At 37.1% G+C, this 24,672-nt stretch overlaps 1 protein-coding gene across 9 annotated transcripts in view; it reads left to right on the forward strand.

Annotated features, from left to right (window-relative positions):
- The window catches only part of LOC139131791 (tripartite motif-containing protein 2-like), a 74,489-nt gene that overhangs the window by 43,977 nt on the left and 5,840 nt on the right, over positions 1-24,672 (forward strand). For 8 of the 9 annotated variants that reach the window (XM_070698056.1, XM_070698054.1, XM_070698055.1 and 5 more), the window contains one exon: positions 22,186-24,264. In XM_070698056.1, coding sequence (XP_070554157.1) covers positions 22,231-24,264 — 2,034 coding nt within the window. In that variant the 5' untranslated portion in view covers positions 22,186-22,230. Of the gene's footprint in view, positions 1-5,710; positions 5,783-22,185; positions 24,265-24,672 lie in introns of those variants that run through there. The other variant, XM_070698058.1, reaches the window with a different exon arrangement.

Here is a 24,672-nt window from a genome sequence, read left to right on the forward strand (position 1 = left end):
TGTGAGCCACACCCACCTCATTCAAGCAGTGTCTACTAAATGAGACTCCAGACAATCAGACTTGTCATTTGATAAAAGATTATCTTTGTCATGAAAAACACTGTGATGAGTACATATCAAAACCAAGACATTGGAAAGATACATGGAAGTAAATGCCTTTTCAAAAGAGGGATAGTTCCCTGTGTATCGTCAACGATTATCAGCCATACTCGTATCAAATAAAAACTGAAGTGCTCATCCTTCTCACATGACAGTGGATCAATGGCAGTTGACAGAACGATAAAATTACATGTTCATCAGACTGGTTATAGGCCAGGAGAAGCCAGTGTTAGGTTTCATGTACAGTTCCTCTTAAGTTGTACGCCTATCATAAAATGTAATTTTATAGCTTTCTCATACAGAAAAACATATGGAATGAGGCTGATGATGCATTTATGATAAGAATAACTAGCATATTGATTTAGAGTAAGATGTACAATTTCTGCACTGATTGGATTTTTTGAAAAATGTATGTTAAAGCCTTTTGATATTTTTTGAATCCTATTCATGCTTATAACAGGCTGTGGACAGAAAAATATGAATGGAAATTGCACTTTATTTGCATAATCATTATAACAGAGTAGCAAAAAATTTAACTGGCTTCCTCACACAGGAACGTACCAAAAGATTTTTAAAATAAACCTATAAGGTGAGCTTTTACTTACTACATAACATACATCAAGATTTCATAAAATCTATTGCCAAATTGGTGTTGACAGTCAGCAACGATTTCGGAAAATTATTGTTGAAAATATTTGCTGTTCAGAAGAAAGCTAGCCAAATATAGCTAGACCAAACTTTCCAGATAATGAAAATCAAAACTGAATATTGGTCCTTAAATGTGAAAGCGAATGAATTGTGCCATATTTTCTGTTCCTCTATCTTTAAACCAGTCATGAAGTAAATAGTAGTATGGAAGTCATTGTCTTTTTTCTCAATCACTGGTAGTAAGAGTTTATTGCCAATAATAAGAATATGAAAGAATGGAAATAGTTTATGAAAATCAACAGCAGTCAACAGTGTTGTTCTTCACAGAGGTTGTGTCGTGAAAGTCAAATTTCTGTTACAGCAGTCAAGGACGAATTTATATTTTTGTCCTGCATTAAACCTGAGTTTCTTGTTAGAACTGTATCATTTTCACAATCATATGATCTATTTTCTTTAAAGTTAGATGGTGAAAATAACAGACCATAACAATTATTGGTTATGATTATTCATGGCAAAACATTCAATATTGTGGCAGATGTTTGAAAATTGACAAGGACAGCTTTGAAATATCCATATCCTGATTCATCAAATACCCCGTATGAATGTACACAATTTATATTCATATTGAGACTGTCAGATTATGCTTAGAGTTGGAATATTTTGTATTTCAATTATATTTAGACTTTAAAGATTATTTCTTCAGTCTTAAAGTTTTTCCATTTCAATGGAGCACGCAGTCACGATTCTGCATTGAACGCAGACAGAGTGACGACACGTCGGATGACTGACTTCACATACTGATGAGATCTGGGCAAAATTCATTCTGCATCGCTGCCATGGCCTGACTCCGGAACATACCACCCTCAATGTGGGGGGAGAGGAAAGTTGAGAAATGGGGTGATATCCCTCAAAATTAAAGAAACGAGAATTTGTGACAGTAAACTGAGATCAATCTAACAAAGCAAATAAGTGTAGACTTTTCGATAACAATCTTTCACAGTAATTAGCCATAGAGTGTAATGAGAATTCTTCCCTGCCTCGTGGGAAATCAATTACAATGAATGCTATTGGCCAGGGGTCATCATACTTTACTAACCCAGATGATGTCATCATGTTAAGTACTTAAACCTTGATGTAATGGTTTCATCTGCAAGTAATTTGGTTCATTCATTATTGCTCAATGTACAGACACTATACAGTGTACAGTCAGACATATGCATATTAATCCTGTGACTGCTGTAATTTTTCCTGCCAAAATTTCAGTGTAACATTTTACCAATTTCATGAATTCTTCTGCAATTTATTTTCATAATTTTGGACAAATGGACATCACAGTTCTTTTTCTACAGATTTTTATCAAAATTATAGCGAAAATTACATAAAATTTGCCCAGGGATGTATTTTATACAAGCGACAAAAATTGACTTTGGCACTCAAAGGGTTAACAAAAATGATTGGCCAGTTTAAAAATTGCACATTTTAGCATCCAAATATACCCTTTTTATTAACACATTTGGTATCTCTCCATTGTTTGCTGTGGGGAGGGTTGCTCCATTGTTTTCAATTGGGTGGTGCATGGACCTATAAAAAGGGGAATTGAATTTAATACCATAATAGGTTGATTGAAGTTGGCATCTATAAAGGAGGCATTTCAAAGTGTATATCTAAGTCATGAAAGGGATAGCTACCTGTAACTTTTGATAAATTACGATTATTTTTATTCTAAAAACCCAGTAAAATGTCATTTTTTTCTCCTAAAAGTATTGGTTGTGCACAAAACGCAAAGTAATTGTTGGCAAATGAATTCTAGTCTTGACTTAAAATTCAGTTGTCAACAATAGCATCAAACTTTACATACATGTTAAAGCAGTGTTAAAAAGTTCGACTCAGTATGCATTTCAACATGATTTTGAGAGCAGAATAAGAAATTGCACTTTACAAACAAAAGTAAAATAGTGTAAAATGAATCACAAGTTAAAGGTAACTGAGCCTTCAAAGTTACTTATACCGGTACAGACTGCTATGACAATCCTGATGATGTCATTATTTTTGTGAACAATTACAACATACTCATATTTTCATGAGTACACACATAGCTTAGTTAGGAAACCAAGAAGAGTACCGTGGTTTGAAAATGAATGGTCAGCCCATATTGATCTGTCAATAACTTTTAAGAACCAAAATTTCCAAGAGAATTTTCAACTTTGTTGATTGTGTTAGTTTTTTGCATTACATGCCATTGTGAACATTTCTGTTGTAAAAAATGAAACATAGCCGTCATATTTCAATATACACACCATAGTAGGTAATTACTTTAATTAATATTTTTACAATGCAGTGTACAATTCTTTATTGGATTATAGCTGACAGGTTGCTAAGGGATACATGAAAGTGTAGAATTACCAGAGTGACACCTAAGGACAGTCACCATCATCTCTAAAAAAATATTTCATCTGTGATATCGTTAATTTTACATCAACAGCTTCCACAAAGCAAGATGGTACTGATGACTCAGAAATGTCAATTTAGGGCTGTTTTGGTACATGATGCCAGTGGGAGGCAATGTGTACATTAATTGGTAATTACTGAACACTTCCGAGGATAAATATTTTGATTCTTTGATTGATCTGTAAAGAGTGATACTCTAAGTGAAACACCGATCAATGCCATGCTATTAAACTGTACATCACATGTAAAAGAGTGAAGGGTAGAAAAATAATTTTGAAATTTTCAGAAGTGCAGTAATAACATTGATCTTTTTGGGTAGGAAATGATTCATTTAAGACTAAATTCTCAGTGATCTACCTGTGTAGGCATCAGAGATGTCACCAGCAGTATTAAAGCTGTAAGCTCACCTTGACTAGGAATTTCAAACCTAGAGTTGCATTGACATGGGCTTTTTGACCCATCCTTGTAAAAGTTACAGTCTCTCTCAAGAATGAGATGTCTGGAAAGCAAAGTACAGGTCTGAATTAATTCAATCCCTGGTCATAATGTTTCCTCAATTTTTTATCCCCAATCTCAGCTTGATGGGAATTTTTTATCTTGAATAAAAGTGTCAACAGCATGTAACTTGCACACTTTGATCATGACTTGACCTGAAGTGGATGTACATAGGATGTGCATACAGTACATGTATTGGACTGCTTGATCAGCTGTGGGTTTTAATGCTCTAGAGAGACGGCTCATTATATGGTACGTTCAGATTGACGACTTTGCGTCGGCCCAGGTCCCGACCAGGGCCGGGGCCGACGTAAAAAACCAATGTGGACACGCTGAGTCGGCCCTGGGCCGACTCAGTTTGGTCCCGGTTAGAAGGGGGGGTTCAGGGCCGACTCAGGGTCGACGCAAAATTTGGTCCGACGCAAATCGCCAGTGTGGACACGTTACGTTGGCCCTGGTCCCAGTTGACCAGGCCTCCGCTATGGATCGAAGTTGAACTAGTCACCCTATTTGCACAAAACAAACGACGTTTGAAACTAAAGTTTACACCTATCGAAAGTTTTCAATCCAGTCTTTACATTTTAATATCATCCCATGTACGCTGAACTTCCCACCAACCTTTGTTCCGCAAACGAGACCATGTCATTCGATTCCACAGTGCACGTAATAGACTAGAGAGGCATGTCAAAAATGCCGCGCACTGGTTATTTCTCCACCGCGGTCTTATATATACCATATGCTCATCCAATAAATGGTGAAGATTTCTCCGATGATTAAAAGGGTGAGTGGTAGTCATATTTGCCCTTCTTGTGCGTAAAAACACAGGAAAATCATGAACAGTAGAAACAGCGTGCCATATTCAAATGCGCCATTTTGAACTTTGACAGGTCAGAGGTCACAAAGGAAGGTAAAGTTACGTCGGCCCTAATTCTGGTACCGGTAGGTGTGGACACGGACCAAATTTAATCCCAAAAGGACAATTATTTTGCGTCGGCCCAAATTTCAGTTGGGTTGCCAATGTGAACAAGACTAATGTCTCAATCATTTTCCCTCACACTGCAGTACATGTTGAAATGAGAGAACCAGCTGGATATGTTTAAGGTACAAGGAATTTCTGCTGATAGTATTCAGATATTGAAGATTTCATTTGGTACACAAGAAAAAAAAATCCAAACAAACACTTCTAGCCTTGATCGTACTTTTTTAGTCCAAAATCATATCTTTTGCCATTTCGAGTTGCAAGTCAACGCTAAAAGATCAAAACATGGTTTCATGAGACTAAAGTTTCCATCAGTGGAGTCAAAATTGCACATGTTGTGTCGACTCTACAAATAATCTACTCGGCCAATCCTGAGGTTTAGCATCATCTATTGTTTTAACACAGCAATATATTTTTAAAATCAATGTCTTACAGCAGCAGCTATTTATAGTTTCAAATTTCAAACCGAGACTTTCACTTTCATGAAATGGTTAGTATATTACACTAACTGTTCCTCTGACCCTATGTGCAAAGAAAACGTTCTTTGTCTGGCATTCTGTCTGACAATAGTCTAACAATGGGACAGTAATTGAAACAGGGACAGCTGGTACACATGCACAGGGGTATTATTGTTGATATTTCAGCCAGCATTGTATTTTCTGTCATGATTGGTGATTGCCAAGGATAGAGACTGAGATTTTGTTTTGACCGGCAGGTACAATAAGTCATAGTTTGTTCTCCTCTTGAAACCAGTAAACATTAACTGATATATTTGTGTTTGGAGTGTTTGTCTTTGCAGTAGATGTCCATCTGTGATTAAAATTTTGTTGCTGAGTTTAATAGCTTTAATGTGCATAATGGTTTTCAAAGTGACAAAAACACTCTAGCTGTGAGCAAACACAGAGACTGGTTTATGGAATATCAAGCCAAAGGTCAACATAACGTAGAAACCTCTGTGGATAAAACACAATGAAAGTCCCTGTCATAGAGACCTGACCACCCCGTGTGTGAGTAGTTTAGTCTTAAGCCGACATTAGAATCCATCTCATCATAATCATTAACATACACCGGGCTGAAACTGAAATGCGAGGATGCCGCAGTGACGGATGTATGGTGAGTAAGAAATAACTCCAGTCGGACTAAAATTTCTGAAAATATCACAGAATTGAAAACTCGCCTGTTTTGCCCTGTGGGTTCATTTCACTGTTGTTTGGTTCAAAAATACTGAGGATTTTCTGTCAGTCTTTGTGCTTGAGAAGTCCATGCCACATATTCTCCTTTCACCGTTGATAATTCAAAATGGACATCAGTTATTGATACACGTTCATGCTGTGCTATGTATAGCATCAGTTGCTCTCTCCCTAACAGACAGTGTCAGTACCCATCTCTAAAAAATCATGAATGAAAAAATTAGAAAAAATGAAAATTGGTGAAAAATTCAAAGTGATTATGACAGCTAAAAAATTCTTTTATTTTAATTTCACCATCTGTGCATTTGGATCTTCATAATCACGCTTATAGCAATTTTTTGTGTTGTCAGTTTCAAATGATTATCATGAAACTGAACATTTTATGTCTCAAAAGAGATGGTATCACAAGATCTCTCCATTTTTCCACCAGTCGTGAGCCTGATCTCAATATGCATACATTAAGAGCCATCAGCGACAATGAGCCAAATTAATAATTCTTTTTTTAGCCATGAGAGGCCATTCATATTTCCCTAGAATGACATTTACATGACAAATAGAAGTTGTCCTCATCTGCCGTGGACAAAAATTAGCTTGATTTGTAAAGAAAAATGACATCATTGGCATCGGCAACATCCATTGAAATTAATTTTTTGCACTGTTGCCATACTAGATTTAAATAATTTATAAATATTTTTTCAAATTTTTAAATATAACTTTTGAAACCCAGTGACCCAATTTGAAGAGCTTCCAATGATAACAATATCTAATATAGAGTATTATTGTTGAACAGAGAGCTCTTTTTATAGCCAGCAGAGCAAACACATGTTTCAATGATATTACAGACATTCATGCATCCACACAGCTAGAACACACAATGTAAAATGCGTGATGTGTATGCCTACTTGAATATTCAGCTCACCAACACAATGTCTGTGGACACAAAGCTGTGGCAAATATCCAGTGGTTGTATGTAGAGGTGTGCACATGGAATTATTATGCTGTAATGATGATCACGTTTTCTGAGCTAATTTCCCACGCCTTGCCATATTCTGTTCATTTTAGAATTTTTTTCCGTCAAAAAATTTAGGATGTGAGTAAAATAAGAGGACCCATTAATTCATGTCATGGTTAATTTTGATCCTATCCTCTAACAAATCATAATCCCATCCCGGCTTTTCTTTTCCTTATAAAGATGTCCTCGACTAGGGATATTTTACCAAATGAATAAGGTATTGTTCCCAATATGTGCTTAACAGGTCAAAAAAAATGTCTGCATTTGAGTTTGCATGGTCATGCTACATTCTCACGTACAGAACTTAATGAAAAATAGTATTTGTAATTCATCTCCGTTGCAAGTATGTGATATCTGTTACAGACTTGTGCCAACTGCCTTCCCTGATGAAATGGCTGGAAGCCGTATAATTCACAAGTAAACTGCATGATGTTGGTCCATAGACAGGAAGCCACATGATGTATGGTTGCGCCCTGCCCCATTTGCTTGTCACAGACACGTGTAAAACATGGACAACAAAGAGAAGCCATACAGAGGAAAGCAACAAAGGCACAAAATAAAAATCAGTCTTCACCTTGGTTCCCTCAGGACGTTCTGATTAATTTGTATTTTCAATTTCTGTCTAGACAAGGGCAACTGTGGTTTGTCATATCGAAATGGTCAGAAAAATCAAAATCTCTGAGAATTTGCGTTTTAGTATTCAGTCATGGCCACTATTGGTAATACCTGACAAATTTTGTCTGAATGTTCCTCAGGGCAGTTTGATTAGTCCATAAAATATCATTATGCAGAGTGCAGGCAATAATTGGATTTTTTCTCACTGGCAAACAAACTGTGTCCGGCATAATCAGATATTGAATTCATTATCGTGGCATGGGCAGCAAAAATTTCCATTCTAATTAGAATGCAGAGCGTATTGAGGTGTGTTTTGTGGTTTTCACTTTGATTAGTTTCTAAATATTTTCTTGAAAATGAAATTCTATATTTATCTGAGAAACTCACGGTCAGCTGATTATTCTGAGTGCTCAGTCATGTGTCGTGACTGAATATGAATTCAGTTTTAGGACTGAATTCACGACTGTGAGGATTGTGAAAACAGTGGGTCCTATTCATTGAAATGAAATTTAAGGTTTCTCATTCTCTGGCAGACTTGTTTTTAAGCTGTCTCGAAAAGATAATACCAATTATACGGACGTTTGCTGTAAATTTAGATTATTTTCATAATTTTTTCCATAAAACAAAGACGTGTTCATAGTATGTTGAAATAATCAAGTGTCAGTCATGCCAACATGGTGGATTGTGTAGAATATGCAGATTTTGTTCAAAATGAATTTAGTTTATTAATGTGATGTTCAGCATCATTAACATCGGTTAAATATTACAAGTTGTATGGTGTGCATTTTGACATAGGAGTCAGAACGAGAGAAACTGTAAACAGAAAATAAACAGAACAAAATTTACAAGAAAATACATTAAAAATTCTGCTAATTCATGTTTTTATTCATCTACAATGGATAAAATTGACTTCCATTTGTTGATATTGTTCAATAAAATGATAACCATGCTGCTGTATGTGACTGGCATAATCTTATATTATAAGAAACAACGGAAGTGTAATTCCCCTGAAAGTATCCATTCATTCTTTTTTCATAATCATTTCTATGAAATCATTTCAAAAATCACTTTTTGAAAGAGTATCTCTGAGCAAAATGTGAAACCTATATTTTGATAATGTTAGTTATTTTAGAAAAGTGACAAAGCAGTATTTTAGATTAAATTCAGACATAATTGCTGTCTTCTTTGATCTGGACATATTCAGTGTAAAAGTGTTCTATTTGTTCATCCCATGTGGCCTCCATTCAAAACCATCACTTTACGCTTCAATTCTCAATAATTAATGGCCTTTTCTATTGTTCACATTCTTTAATCAACATGTTGTTTGATCTACTTCATTGTCATATGATAAATATTTTCAATAACTCCCTTTAACTTTTCAGTATTTGCTTCTAGATGTTCACTCATCAGTTATCTCCAGAAAATTTCTCCTAATTGTAAATACTGTATCAAAAAAACTTCCCGCTGTAACTTAGTTTTCAATTCCATATTCTTTGTTTCCTGCCTCAACTTAGAAACACAATATCTTGAATTATTAATAGTGAGATATTTGATAGCCAGGGAGGATTGTATTTCCAACAGAATGACAATAATTATTTTTTTTTTGTGAGCAGATTTATTTCATAAAATGTCAGTTACAAGGGCTATCTAACCCATCTCCCATTTCAAATTCCCTCTCTTCAAAGTGTTAAATTATTCTCATTTTTTCTTACACAAACATGGTATAGAGTGGCTCTGGATGTGTTCAGATGGGGCCTGCTGTGGTGATTATCTGCGCTACATCCAGATATACGGTTACCAAGAGGAAATACTGCCATTCTAATCAGTAGACAGCATACATCCTTGGCATCAATATGTCCAGATACTGTTGTCAAGGCACATGCATTTTCTTGCAGTTTTATTGAGATCCCCATATCGCATATCGGAACAGGAGACATGACCTCAAAGTGTATACCATGTGAATGTGTTGGTATTCAATATTTGCAATACTAACTACCCCTGCCCTCAATGCAAGTACAATACAATAATGCTGGCGATCTGTAGTGACAGAGTTCCAAACCCTATAGCATGTAATAAAATGAAAAAAAATATGAGTTTAGTCGGCAAACTTATTAAAATCCATCAGAGGTGATAATTTCAACCTCTCAGTTAATCTACTTGTACTCTATGATGGATCCAAAATGTTTACATTATATGAGTACCATAGCAACCACCGATCACTGATCACAAGCTTTGAATCTCTTTATGTACTGAAGTTTGCAATCGCTATCTTTGAAGTGTGCAATATGGTTGTCCAGTTGCCATGGCAACTACTGATGGTTTCAAACTGTTGTTGAAATGTTGGAAATAAGGGTGTTCAAAATATTCATCGCTGTGTTACGTAATAAGTTTTAATTGGTACATTGAATATAATGCTGAAGAATTTCATAGTGCATTGCTCAGCCCTCTAAACTTGCCCTTCAATAAGCAAATAATCACCGTTCCTTTTCACATGGTATGCATAACCTCACTTACAGATAGGCATAGGTGAACCTGGTAGGGTAGTTTAATTTCACAAACTACCTTGACAATAGTGATACACTGAACAAGAAAATTGTGGCTACCAGCATCTTGTACTTCATATAATATAATTATTTATTCCAAATTTATGTCATATTAGGTGGCAAAGTTTTGTCAGTGTCAAGTATAGTACTCACTATGGAAAACAGAAGTCAGAATTCCCTGTATCCTGCATTGCTGATACGTCTCACCTCAGCAGGGACTGTAGTTCAAGCTTCCGTTTCAACTAATCTGTATGGAATAAGGTTCCAATCAAACTCTAGAATTTCCAGCGTCTGAGATCAACAGACACAGGGGTTCTCATCATGTGTAATCAGCTTTCAGGATTCAAATGGAGGATGTTAAGTACAGGAACTTCTAATGTGATCAATGACATGACCTCTGAGGTCACAGCTTTCCAGTGGATGATCGCAGGGTCAAAGGTCAACAGATAAAGATTTCAGAAAAAATCTGTATCTTTGCACTGATTGCTCAGTATGACGTATAGTATACTAAGCATAACTTTATACCTGATGTTTTCTCCACATGGCGTGTAAGGTCGCGTGTTCAACTTCTGATATTGCAGTTGACTCGTCTGGTATGATATTCCACATTTTTACTGTGAGATTGTATTGTTGCAAAAGTGATACGGACAGTTACTAGCGTTATGTCAAGAACATTAAATTCCTTTTATATTTTTAGAGAGAATGCGTTGTTCTTATTTGATTACATCAACTTTGTTATCCTCAGCTTGTATGATATTTTGCACTATCATATCGATGTCTTTTCTGAAGTTGATATCCAACCCTGAAGCTTTGACATAATTCACTTACTTAAACATTCGATCAATTTCCTAAATTTCTGCAATCTTGTTTTTAACATTTTCCCCAGTCACGTTTTCTGGATTTGGTTTCAACGTTCTTCCTCACTCCTTGTCGTACTTCCAGCTCTCACTGTGAAGCTTTCACTGTACTGCAGCTTCCATGTCTTTTCATGGAATTGGTTCTGTTGTACAATAACAATGTAATGAACACCATGTGGCTCTGTACTAGGCTTAAAATCTTCCAGTGCAGTCAAATCATGGTAATTCATTTAACAAAGCATTGCCTCAACAGAAAAATATCAAGGGAAAATTTACCTTGAAACAGAAAATTTGAAAATTTTACTTGAACTTCCCCAAGGAAATTTCCAACCTTTCTCTTAATTAATGAAAATTGAGAGTTGCTTTGCAAAGTGTGGGACTACAGAAACAAATTTTCTAAAAATGTTCCTATATTTTATATTCAAAATAGCCCCTGGGCCCCTCAATAACTGTAGGGGCAAAATTAAATTTGAATTTTCAAAAAACAAAACAAGAAGCTCAAAACCTCATACTCTACAAGTTGGTAAGGCCACACAAGCAGCAGAATGGGAAAGAATTGTAAAATGTTTTTGTAAGTGTCAAAAAAACTGTCCATGCACCTTCCTTAACTTGAAATTTTCATCACAGATTACAGATAATTTAATTATTGCTTAAATACCATTCCTGCTGGCAATTTTGCTATCAATCTACTTCAGATACACAGAACTGTTTCTGCTACAACAGCCAACAAGATGCACAATGTCATACAAGATTTTTGATGGACAAAAATACTGAGGAATCAGAAGATAGAAATGATCATTAATAATATTAATAATAGAAATTATTTTCTATTGAAATTGCTAATATTATTCATTTATTCTGCTTCCTTGGCATCAAACCTAGGAAGTAAAATTGATTTCCGTTCAACAGTTCAAATGGTCATCCGTCGGTGTTCAAAGTCTGATTCCTTTTAGTAATGGTGTCATTCATTCTATATTTAGCAAACTTTCTCAAATAGCACTTGGCGCCACTCAGCACTGTACTGGGAACATCCATTGCAGTCCCTCAAATGAAAATGAAATAAAAAGAGTACAAGAACAGGTACAAGTAATTTGCCTTTCACTATAAAGCAAGCGTTCACGGCTTCACTTTTAAAGCAGTAATAGAAATAGCCTTCAAATAATAAATATTCATCAGTGCACTGTCGCTATAGAGAATGATCTACCCAGGAATTAACGTAGAAGTTTTTTTTATTTCCTACTTTTTTTGTCCAAAGATCTGATTCGATATAGTAATTTTTGGTATTAAATGTCAAATATGTCTACAGCATTTTCAACCTCATGATCACGTTCTGCGGAGAGTGTCATTGATATTTGTCAGGAACAAGCAGAAAAGCTCCATTCTGAAATGTCAAGAAACTGGCTGACAGTAATTTCCTGTCAGTTTTAAATATAGCTGTTCGGAGAAGGAGATACAGAATTATTTCCTATTGAAATATACTTGCAAAGGTCAGGTCAGGTAATGTGACAGGTCGGGTCATGTAATGTTACAGAGAGGGGTTCGAGTTTTGTCATTTCAGCTGAAATATTCCCATCACAATATCCTCAACATATAAATGGTGTAATAACTCTTACAGTTCTTGTCTTGCCAACACATGCTTTGATCAAAATAGACTTGTCTCTTTTTGTATTTGCTTGAATTGTGATGTATTTTGTGAGCATGTGCAGTGTATTCTGAGCCAGGAAAGCAGATTAACTGGATTTCTGGAATTTTTTTCATTTTACTGAATAAACAGCCACAGTGAATGTCCATGAAATTAGAAAGTTATCATCTCAGAAGCTCCGTGCTGCCTTCCCTGGTGTGCCAATGAAATGAAATGAATGTGTGGTTTCAGACAAGTGCCTTTCACTGTCATTGGTATGTCAGTATGCACAGAATGTGTCGTAACTCTAAAGCATAAAACCAAACGAGGACTTGCATGTCATAGAAACATTCCAGGTTCTGAACACAAAAATTTTTGTATTGGCCGCTATATTTGATACCACTGTTCCAAATAAAAGATCGTTAATTTGAGTTGTGGTGCTTTCGCACCTTTCCAGAGAAGCTCTACCATGGATTATGGCTGTGGGCATTGCAAAGGAATTCTGTTATTCTATTATTGAAGGTTTAATTTAACTAGAGTGAATGAACAGTTCCTTTCAAATGTGTTGGTTTATGAAAATGAAACATGATTCCATGCCCAGCTGGAAGGTTCATAACATCAAAGTTTGATCATTTTTATTGCATATTGGATGTCATTCTGTCCAGTTCTAAATCATAGTTCAGCAAACACATAGCAAATAATTTCTCATCGTTGTTACTCTCTGCTAACAGACAAACCTTCATTGTGGGCTGTAAGAATGTAGGGTTGAATAAAAAGTTTTATCAGTTTTTGAGTAATTTCTGCAAAACAATAGCAATATTTGCAGTCTTTTGTGATCCTACCATTCTATGTGCAATAATGTGATGACTAGAAATTTTTATCGGCACAGTTTTGAAAATAATAATGACACTAAGACCTTCACCTGTATCAGGAAAGGAAGATGTTTTCAACTCAAACCAAGTATTTGAATTGTGAATTTGCTGATAGACAGGATTTCCAAGTGTCTTGGGGAACTGAATAGCATCCCTTCAGGTTTAAAATAAACATTTGGTATTTGTCGGAAGAAAGCGATGAAGGGATAACATTCATATTGTGGTTTACCACTAAATTTACAGTGATATGGATAAAGCACCATGGTTGATGCCCAAATGTTTTTTTGTCAAGATTCAATCATGGAAGTAAATAAAATTCATAATATTCTTCTGTTAACTTTTTTCAAACAAAAAATATAAAATTGTATTGTCGTGAATTCAAATATTGGAAAGGCGATGTTTACTGCATACCAAAGAAACAAGACTGCTCTTTCAATCATCATTTTCCTCATTCAACGTCTGTTTCTTCAATCACACTCTTTGTGTGAACCTGGAAGTAATGCAAGAAAACCAGAATTCTACAAATTTTCTTGCAGGTCCTGGGGCACCAGGTTTTTATTTTAGCTAGGTACTTATTACAGTATCAGGTGCTTTCCCATCTAGCAATAAATTAGTTCCTCTTTCATGAATTGATGGTTCAGTCATCTCTTGGAGACAGATGCTTCCTTCTCAACCATCATCCATACATTATTGGATTATTGATGTTAGCTGGATACTAATGGAACAGGTGCATGATTTATTGATTGCCTGGAATTTTTAGAACAGATGACCTGGTAACTCGATGAACTTTGACCTCAGAGATGCAAAACATTCAAATTACCAGTAGCATATGTACTCATTGTATTAGCAACTGGAGATATGTAAACACTTCAATTTTTGTTGCAGCTTGGATTTACTATAAAGGAAGAATTATTTTTCAAGATACAGAAATGAAACAATTTGTTCCGTAGTCTATGATTACTGGAGGAACTCTCGTTGGCATTGAATCAACAAATTAAACAAAACAAGATATTTTATTTTATGATGGCATACAAGGTGTGGTCTCTTCGTCATGGGGAATTGCAATAATTCAATTCGAATGAAAAAACCCTTAAGGTACAGAGTCATAGATTAAATTTTCAGTCCTGATAAAATCCCAAGATGGTATTTGTTGTATCGTCTTTTGTTGGTGATGAGTTAGTTTAAAATCTATCAAAAATAAGTGATAGTAATGACCATGGAGATAATTCCCATGGCAACCACATTTCTATTTGTGCATTTGTGGCTGAATTTGGAAACAGAGACAGATGGTCCAGTCTGAAAAAAGGATCATTGGATGATGTGCACATCTATTACAGGTCATATCTAAATATTCCAATAATTAAAAAGTTTTGATGATTGTATAATCATAGACTGTTTCTCTACTGTCTATCGTATAATCAATGCAAGTGATGTTTTTTGCAGTGAGTCTTTTCATATCTGTACAGAGCTCCATATGCTCATTTATCATTAGAGAGCTGAGTCTGTTCTCATTCTTCTGAAGCTAGCTTTGCCTTATGCCAAATTTGATAACAGAATACCAAGTTTTCACCTACTCTGAATCAGTGCTTTTCCATGACTGCATTGTTAAAATATACAGTGTAGTAACAAAATCATCAAAAGCTTATTCTGAATGTTACAATACCATGAGTGTCTCCTTAGTGAAACAGTACCAGCCTCAGCAACGTGCCCAAACTCCTGTCTTGGATACTATCGTACAATAAGCAGTGCTTTGCAGTCAGGGCCAAGTTCAAATAATGATACATAAAAGCCAGCTCAACCATGTCCAAGGACTCTTCACCTATAAACTCTAATGATGATATGTCATAATGATTTATAATAGAGTTCATAGCCTATGCCATTGATGCATGACTTTGTTGTAGCTTGCTGAATAGATTTTCTATAACGGTTTTCCAATAGGAAATTTTCACACGGCATCATTTATTGTCAACATCTGATGCCATTGCAGACTGGCACTGAACTTGAACTTAACCCTACAATCTGGACCACTATTATTCATCATTCATCAAAAGATTGTCAAGCCAGTGTGGCTGTGTGAAGGGTGGCTGGAGACATACCACCATCTAGGGAACCACACAAATACTCACCCACTGTCTGCAGTCTTTCCCACAATGAGTGTACGAGAAGCTTATTTCCATGCGGAGTCTAGTCAAAGTAACCATCCTGTCATGCATTGGAAAGAGTGAAAGTCCAAGACAGACGTTTTGAATGAGAAAAGCATTTCACCTGGCATTTAAGTATTCTATGCCGGTATTCTTGTTTAAAAGTGTAGGATTATTGTGTCCTCTGCATTATTTTCAGCAAGGCTGACTACTTCATACAAGTTTGTGAAAATTGAGAATATCATTTCTCTCATCAGTGTATCATGTTTATGTTTAAACCTTGGCTTATTCCTTAAGTACCAAAGTACATTTACTTATGTTCCAGTTCATTATTATTTTGGGATAAAAAAGGGAAATTTGCAATGATTATGAAAAATTTATGGCAAAACCTCAATTCAGTGAGAAACAACCCTGATATGGTGCAAAACAAGATCATATGACACACTCTCTAGTTGCATATTTTGCACCCAATCTTGAGATTTGTCCACTTTTGAGGCACATTACAGGCTAGGCTAAATGCACGGACCTTTTACACATTTCTGACTGACGTGTATTGACCCCCTGATAACCACCTGTTGAGCTGGCTAGGGTTTGCACCCCCTGTGATACCAACTTTACTTTGGCCTAATACTGATGTAAAGTTACCTGGTCTTGCTCAGTCTGATTGGAACCTCATCAAAGTGGCAGGCTTTGATGGACTTTATAGACCTTATTAACTCTTCATGGTCTTTTAGGAAACAATGGAGGGCGGCCTTCTTCTCTAACTTTTAAGGTATGGTGTCAGTTCCATCTTACTTTGAAACAAATATTATTGTTATTTGCAAAAATCAACTTCTGAATGCGAATGGCTATCAATAACTAAATCTATGCTATACATCAGCGTTTTATCAAGTTACAACTTACTATTGACTGCTTATCTGAGAATCCCTATCTTTCTTCCAGTGATCATTTTGCTGTTTATTGTTCACCAAGAAATCATAGCGGGTTCAAAGGATATGTATGAGTGTTCACAGAGTCTGCAAACCACCCAACGCGTTCACACACCGTGACAGGTTTACCTCTGTAACTTACACAGACTCCTCTATCAAATTACTGTAGTTCCAAATGTTTGTACAGCGATTTAAAAAAAAGGCGTGCTTTGAGCTGAGCCACTGAACACTACCACAAAGGTTAAAGTTGACCCCTTATTTGTGTTATTGCCGATGACTATATACACTGATTAGAAACTTAAAACCACAGATTGGTTCTAGAATTCCACAAAATATTTTGCTTTCGATGGAGCGTATGAAAGAAACTGAATTTCATGTTCTCAGTATGGAGAAATTAATTTCATGCAGCCCAGTATATTCTGTTAACAGCAGACAGATTTAATTGGTAAATTTATGACCAATGTAACAGTGATTTTAATGTACGTTTGGGACGTGAAACACATTTCATAAATCTATCAAGCTAACTTTAGACCAGTACAATAGAGTAGTTGAACAGAAAGACAAATTTGATTTCTATATTATCATAATGGAAATTTTTATGGGCTGCAAACAGTTTTCAAAACTTCCAGGATATCCAGAGAGTTTGCTTGTCTGTGTGTGTGTGCAAGGCCAGGAGGACTTGATGGGAGTTGTATCAACAGGATTGGGAGGCCGGTTCCTTTTTACAGTGCAGTCTGACTGTTCTTCTAAGCTTTTAATCTTACTTACATGAAGACAGGCACCTTGATGTAAATCGGACTTTGTATTCATTGTTTCCAATCCCTGTATGATATACATTACCACTGGGTCACGACCCTTTGTATTTTTTTCTGTGCTGCCTTGTAGACGTCTCAGTCATAACACACATGATGCTACATCACTCTTGACGCAAGTCATCTTGTCTGTTACCATCCTCTTAACATGTAGGCATCACTTTTATAGAACCTGTTGGCCAATTATTAAACTGAAAAATCTCTACAATAACTAAGAAATTTACAAAGATTAAATCTTGCAACGGTATTTAAATAGTCAACAAATCAGTTTATGGGCTTTCATTTTCTATTCTCTGTCATTCAAAGAATGATGAATACCATTAAGACAAAAAATATGTAGATGGCTACCTTAGGGTGCATCTTACCACATCCCTCAATCACGGATTATTTCCGTGGTTTACTGGACTATCTCTTTGGTTTACCAGTATATTCAGACCTCAAATTCCAGTCGTCCCACTGTTTAGACTGGCAGTATCTGCATGTCAGTCCTAACCAATGAAGCACAAAGCCGAAAAGGAAACATCATTGTAAAGTGAGGATTTACATGTCAGGATTGTCCCACTATCGATGCATGACTTTTTCAGTCTCCATGGAAACAGGACAACTAGTTTGGCCCTGGTTTCACATCACCAATTTGCCCACCACAGCATAGCACAATTCGGATGTTCAAAGCTGTTTGTTACAATTGCTGGCAGTCAGCTGTGTGGCTGCATCCAGGCATGAAACCAAATCAGCCATGACCACAGACAGCTATATAACAACATCAAATGTGGATACAGTGATAGAGGTGACAGACAGTCAAGTCTCTTTCTTTTTCTATAATTATGAACAATTCAGTGTATTAGGTCCCAAACGTCTTTTCTGCGTCAATAACCCTGAACTGTATTGAAATGAATGGGTGCTACGGACATTGAAGTATTGGATTAATGGCACTGTGTAGATGTCATCTAGAGTCTTTGGCTTACCTCTTGAAGAGAAGATTTTTCCAGTAATCTTCAAAGCCAACTTCTTAGCAGGTTTCAGTAAGGTCGGACACATCTCAAAGACAGTCATTGCACATGATTGACTACCATTGTAGTCCAGTACCTTCAATGTGATATTCAAATGTTGAAATTACCTGTACAATACTTAATGGTGTTATATATATTTACTGTTTTTATGTCTGCCATGTAAACTTACATAAAAATTCACAATTGTATATTTGATTCACTTAACTGATCTGACGAAGCATATACAAATAGGAGGTTGGCATGTCCAAAAAACTGATGCACCACCAACTCAAGAAAGTTCTGATTCGTGTAAGAAAATTGTACATTTTTGAAATACTGGTGTAGGGCTGATGCTCAAAAATTTCCGGAAAGTCCTTTATTGACTCATAGAGTTCATCAATGAAGTTAGAGGGCGCAGCTTGGTACAACCGATAACGTACACAGGCTTTAGACAAGGTCATGTGTATCAACATTGAGCTTCCTGGTTTCACCCATTTGCCACCATGGTTTCACCCAAACCCATTGTTATCAATTGTAAGCATGGACCAGCTTACAGGGAATGAGGGTGGAACAGGTTAGACATCACATGCTCATTGCATTCAATAGGATGGTGGGACCAGAATACAGGGAAATGGGGTTAAAGGTTAGAGAAAAATAGCAACTTCCTGTCATGGGAATTTCACTGATATTGAATTGTACAAAGGAGTTTGTAGATAACACTGATACAAGTTCCATAATGAGATCATTGTTCATCATCAAACTTTCTGTATTGTATTGCTTTTATGTCTTGATAGTTCTATCTTTTGAGGAGTGTTAATGATGTCTCATTGATGTGTAAATACCACAAATTTCCCTATAACCCATTAAACTTAAAGAGGGAGGTTTTTATCAGCTTTATGCCTGAGTTTATTGGCTAACTGTTCAAAACTTTCAGATGAGAACAAAGCTAAAATAACACAAACAGTCAATGTCAACAACCACTACTGTGAGAACCAGGGATTGAAGACTGCCATGTTAAGCAAATTTATTTATCATGAAATGGTCAGTACCAGACTTGTCACATATCAAAATACTTGTCACCAGTCACACTTTTGTTATGTGTGTTCAAACTTCCAAAATCAGTAGATCTTTTTTGAAGAGTTCATATTTATTTATGAAATGAAACTTTTATAGCAGCTGTGTCCAAAATCAACATGAAGCATTGTGTGTACAGAACTGTAAATACATTGTAAGGAAGCAGACTGAAACCCCCAGTCTATGGAGGCGAGACTATTAACAGCTCCTCCCTAATTGTTTATTGTTCCTTATGGGTGCTTTAACATCCATCCCTGAAAGTGATATCTTGTTGGAATTGAGAGAACTAGAAAATGAATGGTTGTTAGCTGTGGTGGTTGCCTGTGAAGCCAGTATTGTTTTGATATTGTTATGGTAATGAGATGCCCAGGACAGGCTGGCGTCATTTCATCTGTGTTCAGGTGAAACTTTGCGCGTTTACTGACATAAGTAGCCCAGATAGCTGGTGAGAGAGTAGGTAATTAATTAGGTTAAGAGATTAGCCCCTTGAAAGTCCAGATAACCTAACAAGATTAGATGTTTGCCCAGACAAACCAATATTTGCTCTTGCTTACATATCCTCATACCTGGTAAACAAATTGCTCATGATTATATAGGGTTCTGAAATCTCCAGGTATTGCTAGTAAATCATATGCTCTTGCAGTTCATCATTGTTTAATTTGTACCTGGCCATGCCGTTCACCAGCTTGGGAGGAACAGTGCTGATCTCCCCACTGTCTCTGGTAAGGCTATTATCTTAAAATTGTCAGATACATGTAGGTGTACTTTTATAAATCTATAGAACAGCTGTTAGTAATATTGTAGTATGAATGTTGCCAACAGTAGAATCATAGAGATATGTATGTTATCGCAAGAGTTACTTGTTGCAAAGTACGGGTCTTTTGACATCATTTATGGAGTGCTATTACCTCCATGATCTTGTCGGATTCTAAATCATTAATCTGGATAAATGTCTAGCCTTTTAGTCTTCATTAATTTGAAATTTATAATGCACATGTAAGGATAGTCAAGGTTTACTGTCTTGTCTTTGTGTCATTGTACATTAAACACAGTGTTAAACTTTTTGACGTCCACATTTTGTAATTTGTGAACAAACAATTACTTTCTGTCACATCAGTTTGATAGTATTGAAGCAAAATTGAATTATGGAGCCACGGCACATGTATAGCAAAGTCCTGTCTTGGTTGTCTGGAGAAATTCAAGTTTGAACAGTCATGTTCAAACATGCATTTGCAGCCTGAAATTTTGGATGTTTGTACAAGTGCAAATACCTAGTGACTTTTTTCACCATATAATATCTGTCGATGCGAGGTTTAGAAACAATCTTAGCAAATAGATTTCTACCAGCGATAGTCATAAATGGTCATTTTACAGGAAGGATAGTTCTAGGTTTCACAATTTGTATTTGCAAGCTTTTTTGTGTAAGCAAACACCAAAGATGGTAGTGCTAGCCAGCGATGTCTTGTCACTATGACAGTATTCAAAATTTCAAATGGGAAACTCATGCCAGTCTGTTTGTCTAACTTTTAGTGCAAACCAATCTAAAGTAATTTAATCACATAGATGTCAATAAACTCTACTTTGTTGCAGTATCCTAACCAAATCTTTCGCTGAAATACCTCAAATAAAACTAGAAAAACAGGTTTATATAAAATATTAGCAGAGATGGTAAATCTTTAAATTGACATCAAGGATTGCTGTTCATGATTGAGTTGATCTTGAGGAAAGTCCTACAACAAGTCCATGTGTCAATCAATGGTAGGTTGGGGAGTATCAAAATTTTCATATAGGTATCCCTATCGCACATGTAAAATTCCATTCACCTTGTGACAAGTGGCTTGAGAATGTGTCTTTAGTATACAAGTGTCCTGGTTTAAAAAGATGTCCATCAGGGCAAATGGTTACACACTTGTTCACAACAAACCCTGCATTTCAAGTTATACAGCCGTATGGCAATGTAACTGATTGCATTCCATGCTGCACTGAATTTGAGTATCCCAGTCAATATGGTCCATAAACTCCGCACAGAATCAAGCCACTTTATGTCATCGTTTTATGAGATATTCCAAATGTACATGTACTGGTATGTGCACAGTTTTGACTTGCATTGTACCATGTATGTTGCAAGACATGCATTATCTCAAAAACCAGTCAAACGTGAATATCACTCAAATCTCTGTCATATCACAGGGTCTGATAGAATCCATTGAGATCCACTCACCATTGAGCAGTAGTAGTCTCGATTGTAGTCTTTATCATTGCGTTGTAAAGTGATAAGAAGGCTGCAACTTCATGGTTCCTCTTTGTCAAGTCACTTTTACTGATCTTGTTTTGGTGACATGTATTTAAAAGTTGAAGTAATGTATCACTTTTGACAACCCCTAAGGCCCTTGGCAAAAAATTGAAGAATTTATGCTTTGTGAGTTTGAACTGTCTAGAGTACACCTCTACCCAACTCAGGACTGAGACTGAGTGCACCCAACTCCTGGGCGTGTAATCTAGCCAAAAGCTTTTTTGAACTCCCTATGTAGGTACAAATGCCACTCTGGAGTTAAACTTTTCCTTTTTGGTCAATGTATGTAACATTTTGCCATGCATCCTATGACCCCCTCTTTCATCCAGACCCATCTAGGCTGCGTAGAAATTCATAAGGACAAGCAGAACCTAATGCACACACACACACAAACAAACACAGACATACACTGTGGTACAAGAAAAAGACAAGCTAATCATGCAGAAAAGATGGTATCATAGAAGTGATGGCTATTTACCTTTAGTCTGAAGTATTTTGCGGCCAACCTCTCCTTAGGTTGCTCAGATTTGTTCATGTTTTTGTTTTTTCTGTTTATATTCTATTTTAGGCCCACTGGACCTGTTGACAGTTGCAGCTTCACTACACCATATCAATGGCTGCAAGCAACGGAGACAGCCCTGTTGTCAAACAAATTGACAAGCAGTTCCTTGTCTGCGGTATTTGCCTAGAGCGTTATCGGACTCCTAAAGTCTTACCTTGCCTTCACACGTTCTGTCAGAAGTGTTTGATGAACTATATACCTCCGCAGAGTCTGTCGTTAGCGTGCCCACTCTGCAGACAGACCTCCATACTACCTGAAGAAGGAGTATCGGGACTCCAGAATAACTTCTTCATTACGAATCTTATGGAAGTGCTGGAAAAGCCTGAAAGTAATGGTACACAGGCCGATTCCAAAGCGCTCCCTTGCCCAAGCCACGAAGGCGAGATTTTGAAATACTATTGCGAATCTTGTGAAACTGCTGTATGTCAGGACTGTACTGTTGCCGAGCACAACGAGCATTCAACGGTCTTACTGAAGGACGTGGTGCAGGAACACAAGAAAGAACTCAAAGAGTTACTTGAAGAAGCCCATTCACGTATACCGCCTCTAACCCATGCTATTGAACACGTGAATATCGTCAAGGAGAAGCTCGCTGCGAAGAAAGCTAATGCTGATGCAGATATAAAGAAATCGTTTGAAACTTTGGATAAAGTGATTAATGCCAGGAAAGAGACTTTAATCAGTCAACTGGAGTCGTTTCATAGCTCAAAGCAGAAGGTTCTTGACTCCCAGAAGCAGAGGCTTGAACTTGGTCTCTCTAATATCAAGAATAGCTGCGAGTTCACTGACCAGGCTCTGGCGCATGGTAACGAGACAGAGGTGTTGCTGGTGAAGAAGCAGATGGCCGATCGGCTGCGAGAGCTGGCTGGATTAACGTTGCAGTGTAAGCCGGAGGAGAACGACTTCTTGAAATTTTCCTGTGACCTTAGTAACATGGAGAAGTGTATACTAAATACAGGGTCTGTGCAATCGAATAGCGCAGTGCCATTTGAGACGGTGGCCAGCGGAGAGGGGCTGAAGAGAGCAAAGATTGGAGAACCCACCATCGTGACTGTCATCACAAAGGACAGTAAAGGTGAGCTGGTAAAGACAGGTAATGCTCTCATCACAGCCCACATCCAGAATCCAGATGGAAACCTTGCACTATGCACCATAGGAGATAATAAGAATGGAACTTACGATCTGTCGTACGTGACGGAATACGAGGGCGAGCATTCACTCACCATCAAGCTGTTTGAGGAACACATCAAAGGCAGCCCATTCAAGGTGAAAGGTATGAAGGAAATCACCTCACCTACCAGACCAAGTAGTTCAAAGATCCCCAAGGCTAATGTCAAGCAGAAGGCCACAAAGCGGCCGCCTAGCACCATATCGTCCAAGTCCCGCTCAGCAAGGATGAACCCTATCGAAGACGACCTGCTTTTGAGAATTGGCACAAAGGGTCGCAACAAAGCCGAGTTCATGAATCCCCAAGATGTGGGTTGCAGCCCCTCAGGCAAACTCCTGGTCACGGATAGTGGTAACCAGATTGTCCAGGTGTTTGTCAACAACTCTGAATACAAGAGCAGGTTTGGTATCAGAGGAGTGAATCCGGGACAGCTCCGACGCCCCACTGGATGTGCAGTAATGCCCAATGGCAATTATCTCATAGCTGACTATGATAATAAGATAGTGCAAATCTTCACTCCTGATGGCAAATACCATGCAAAGCTTGGAGGAGGAAAACTGCTAGGTCCTAAAGGAGTAGCAGTGGATAAGAATGGTCACATCATAGTGGTGGACAACAAGAACAGCCAAATCATGATCTTCAATCCAAATGGCAAACTCCTCAACCGCTTTGGGTCCCGGGGAATGGACGAGAAGCAGCTGTGCGGTCCCCACTTCGTCGCCATCAATTCAAGCAACGAAATCATCGTATCGGATTTCCACAACCACTGCATCAAGGTGTTTGACACCGAGGGCCAGTTCATCATGAAATTTGGCTCCAATGGTGAGGGAAATGGTCAATTTAATGCGCCCACTGGAGTAGCTGTTGACTCCCTTGATAACATAATTGTAGCTGATTGGGGCAACAGCAGGATACAGGTAATGTCGTAGTTACGATTCTAAAACACAGTGCTCCATTCAAAAATAATATTCATAAATCTGTTAAATTTTGTGATATACTTTCCACAAAAATGAATAAATGCATCTTTAAAAATTGGCATGCAGTACACAAAATGACATCATAGTGATCCCTGAAATTTCCCTTTTAGTTTGTTAAAATTAGACCAACGCTTTTGGTTACCAAAGCTTGTATGAGCACATTGCAGACAAATTAATCTTTTTACACCCTCGCTTTGAAGTAAATTATGAATAGGAATGCATTTTGTCGCAGGCCAGATGTCTTTCAGGTGTCCAACCATGCTTGAATATTTGCCAAGTATTACAGTTGCCTTAGTATTGACTTCACTAAAAATGAGTGTAAGGCTAGTGTGATAAACTTGAGTAAAC

The sequence above is a fragment of the Ptychodera flava genome, chromosome 4, assembly GCF_041260155.1.
Source record: "Ptychodera flava strain L36383 chromosome 4, AS_Pfla_20210202, whole genome shotgun sequence".
NCBI classification, from domain to species: domain Eukaryota; kingdom Metazoa; phylum Hemichordata; class Enteropneusta; family Ptychoderidae; genus Ptychodera; species Ptychodera flava.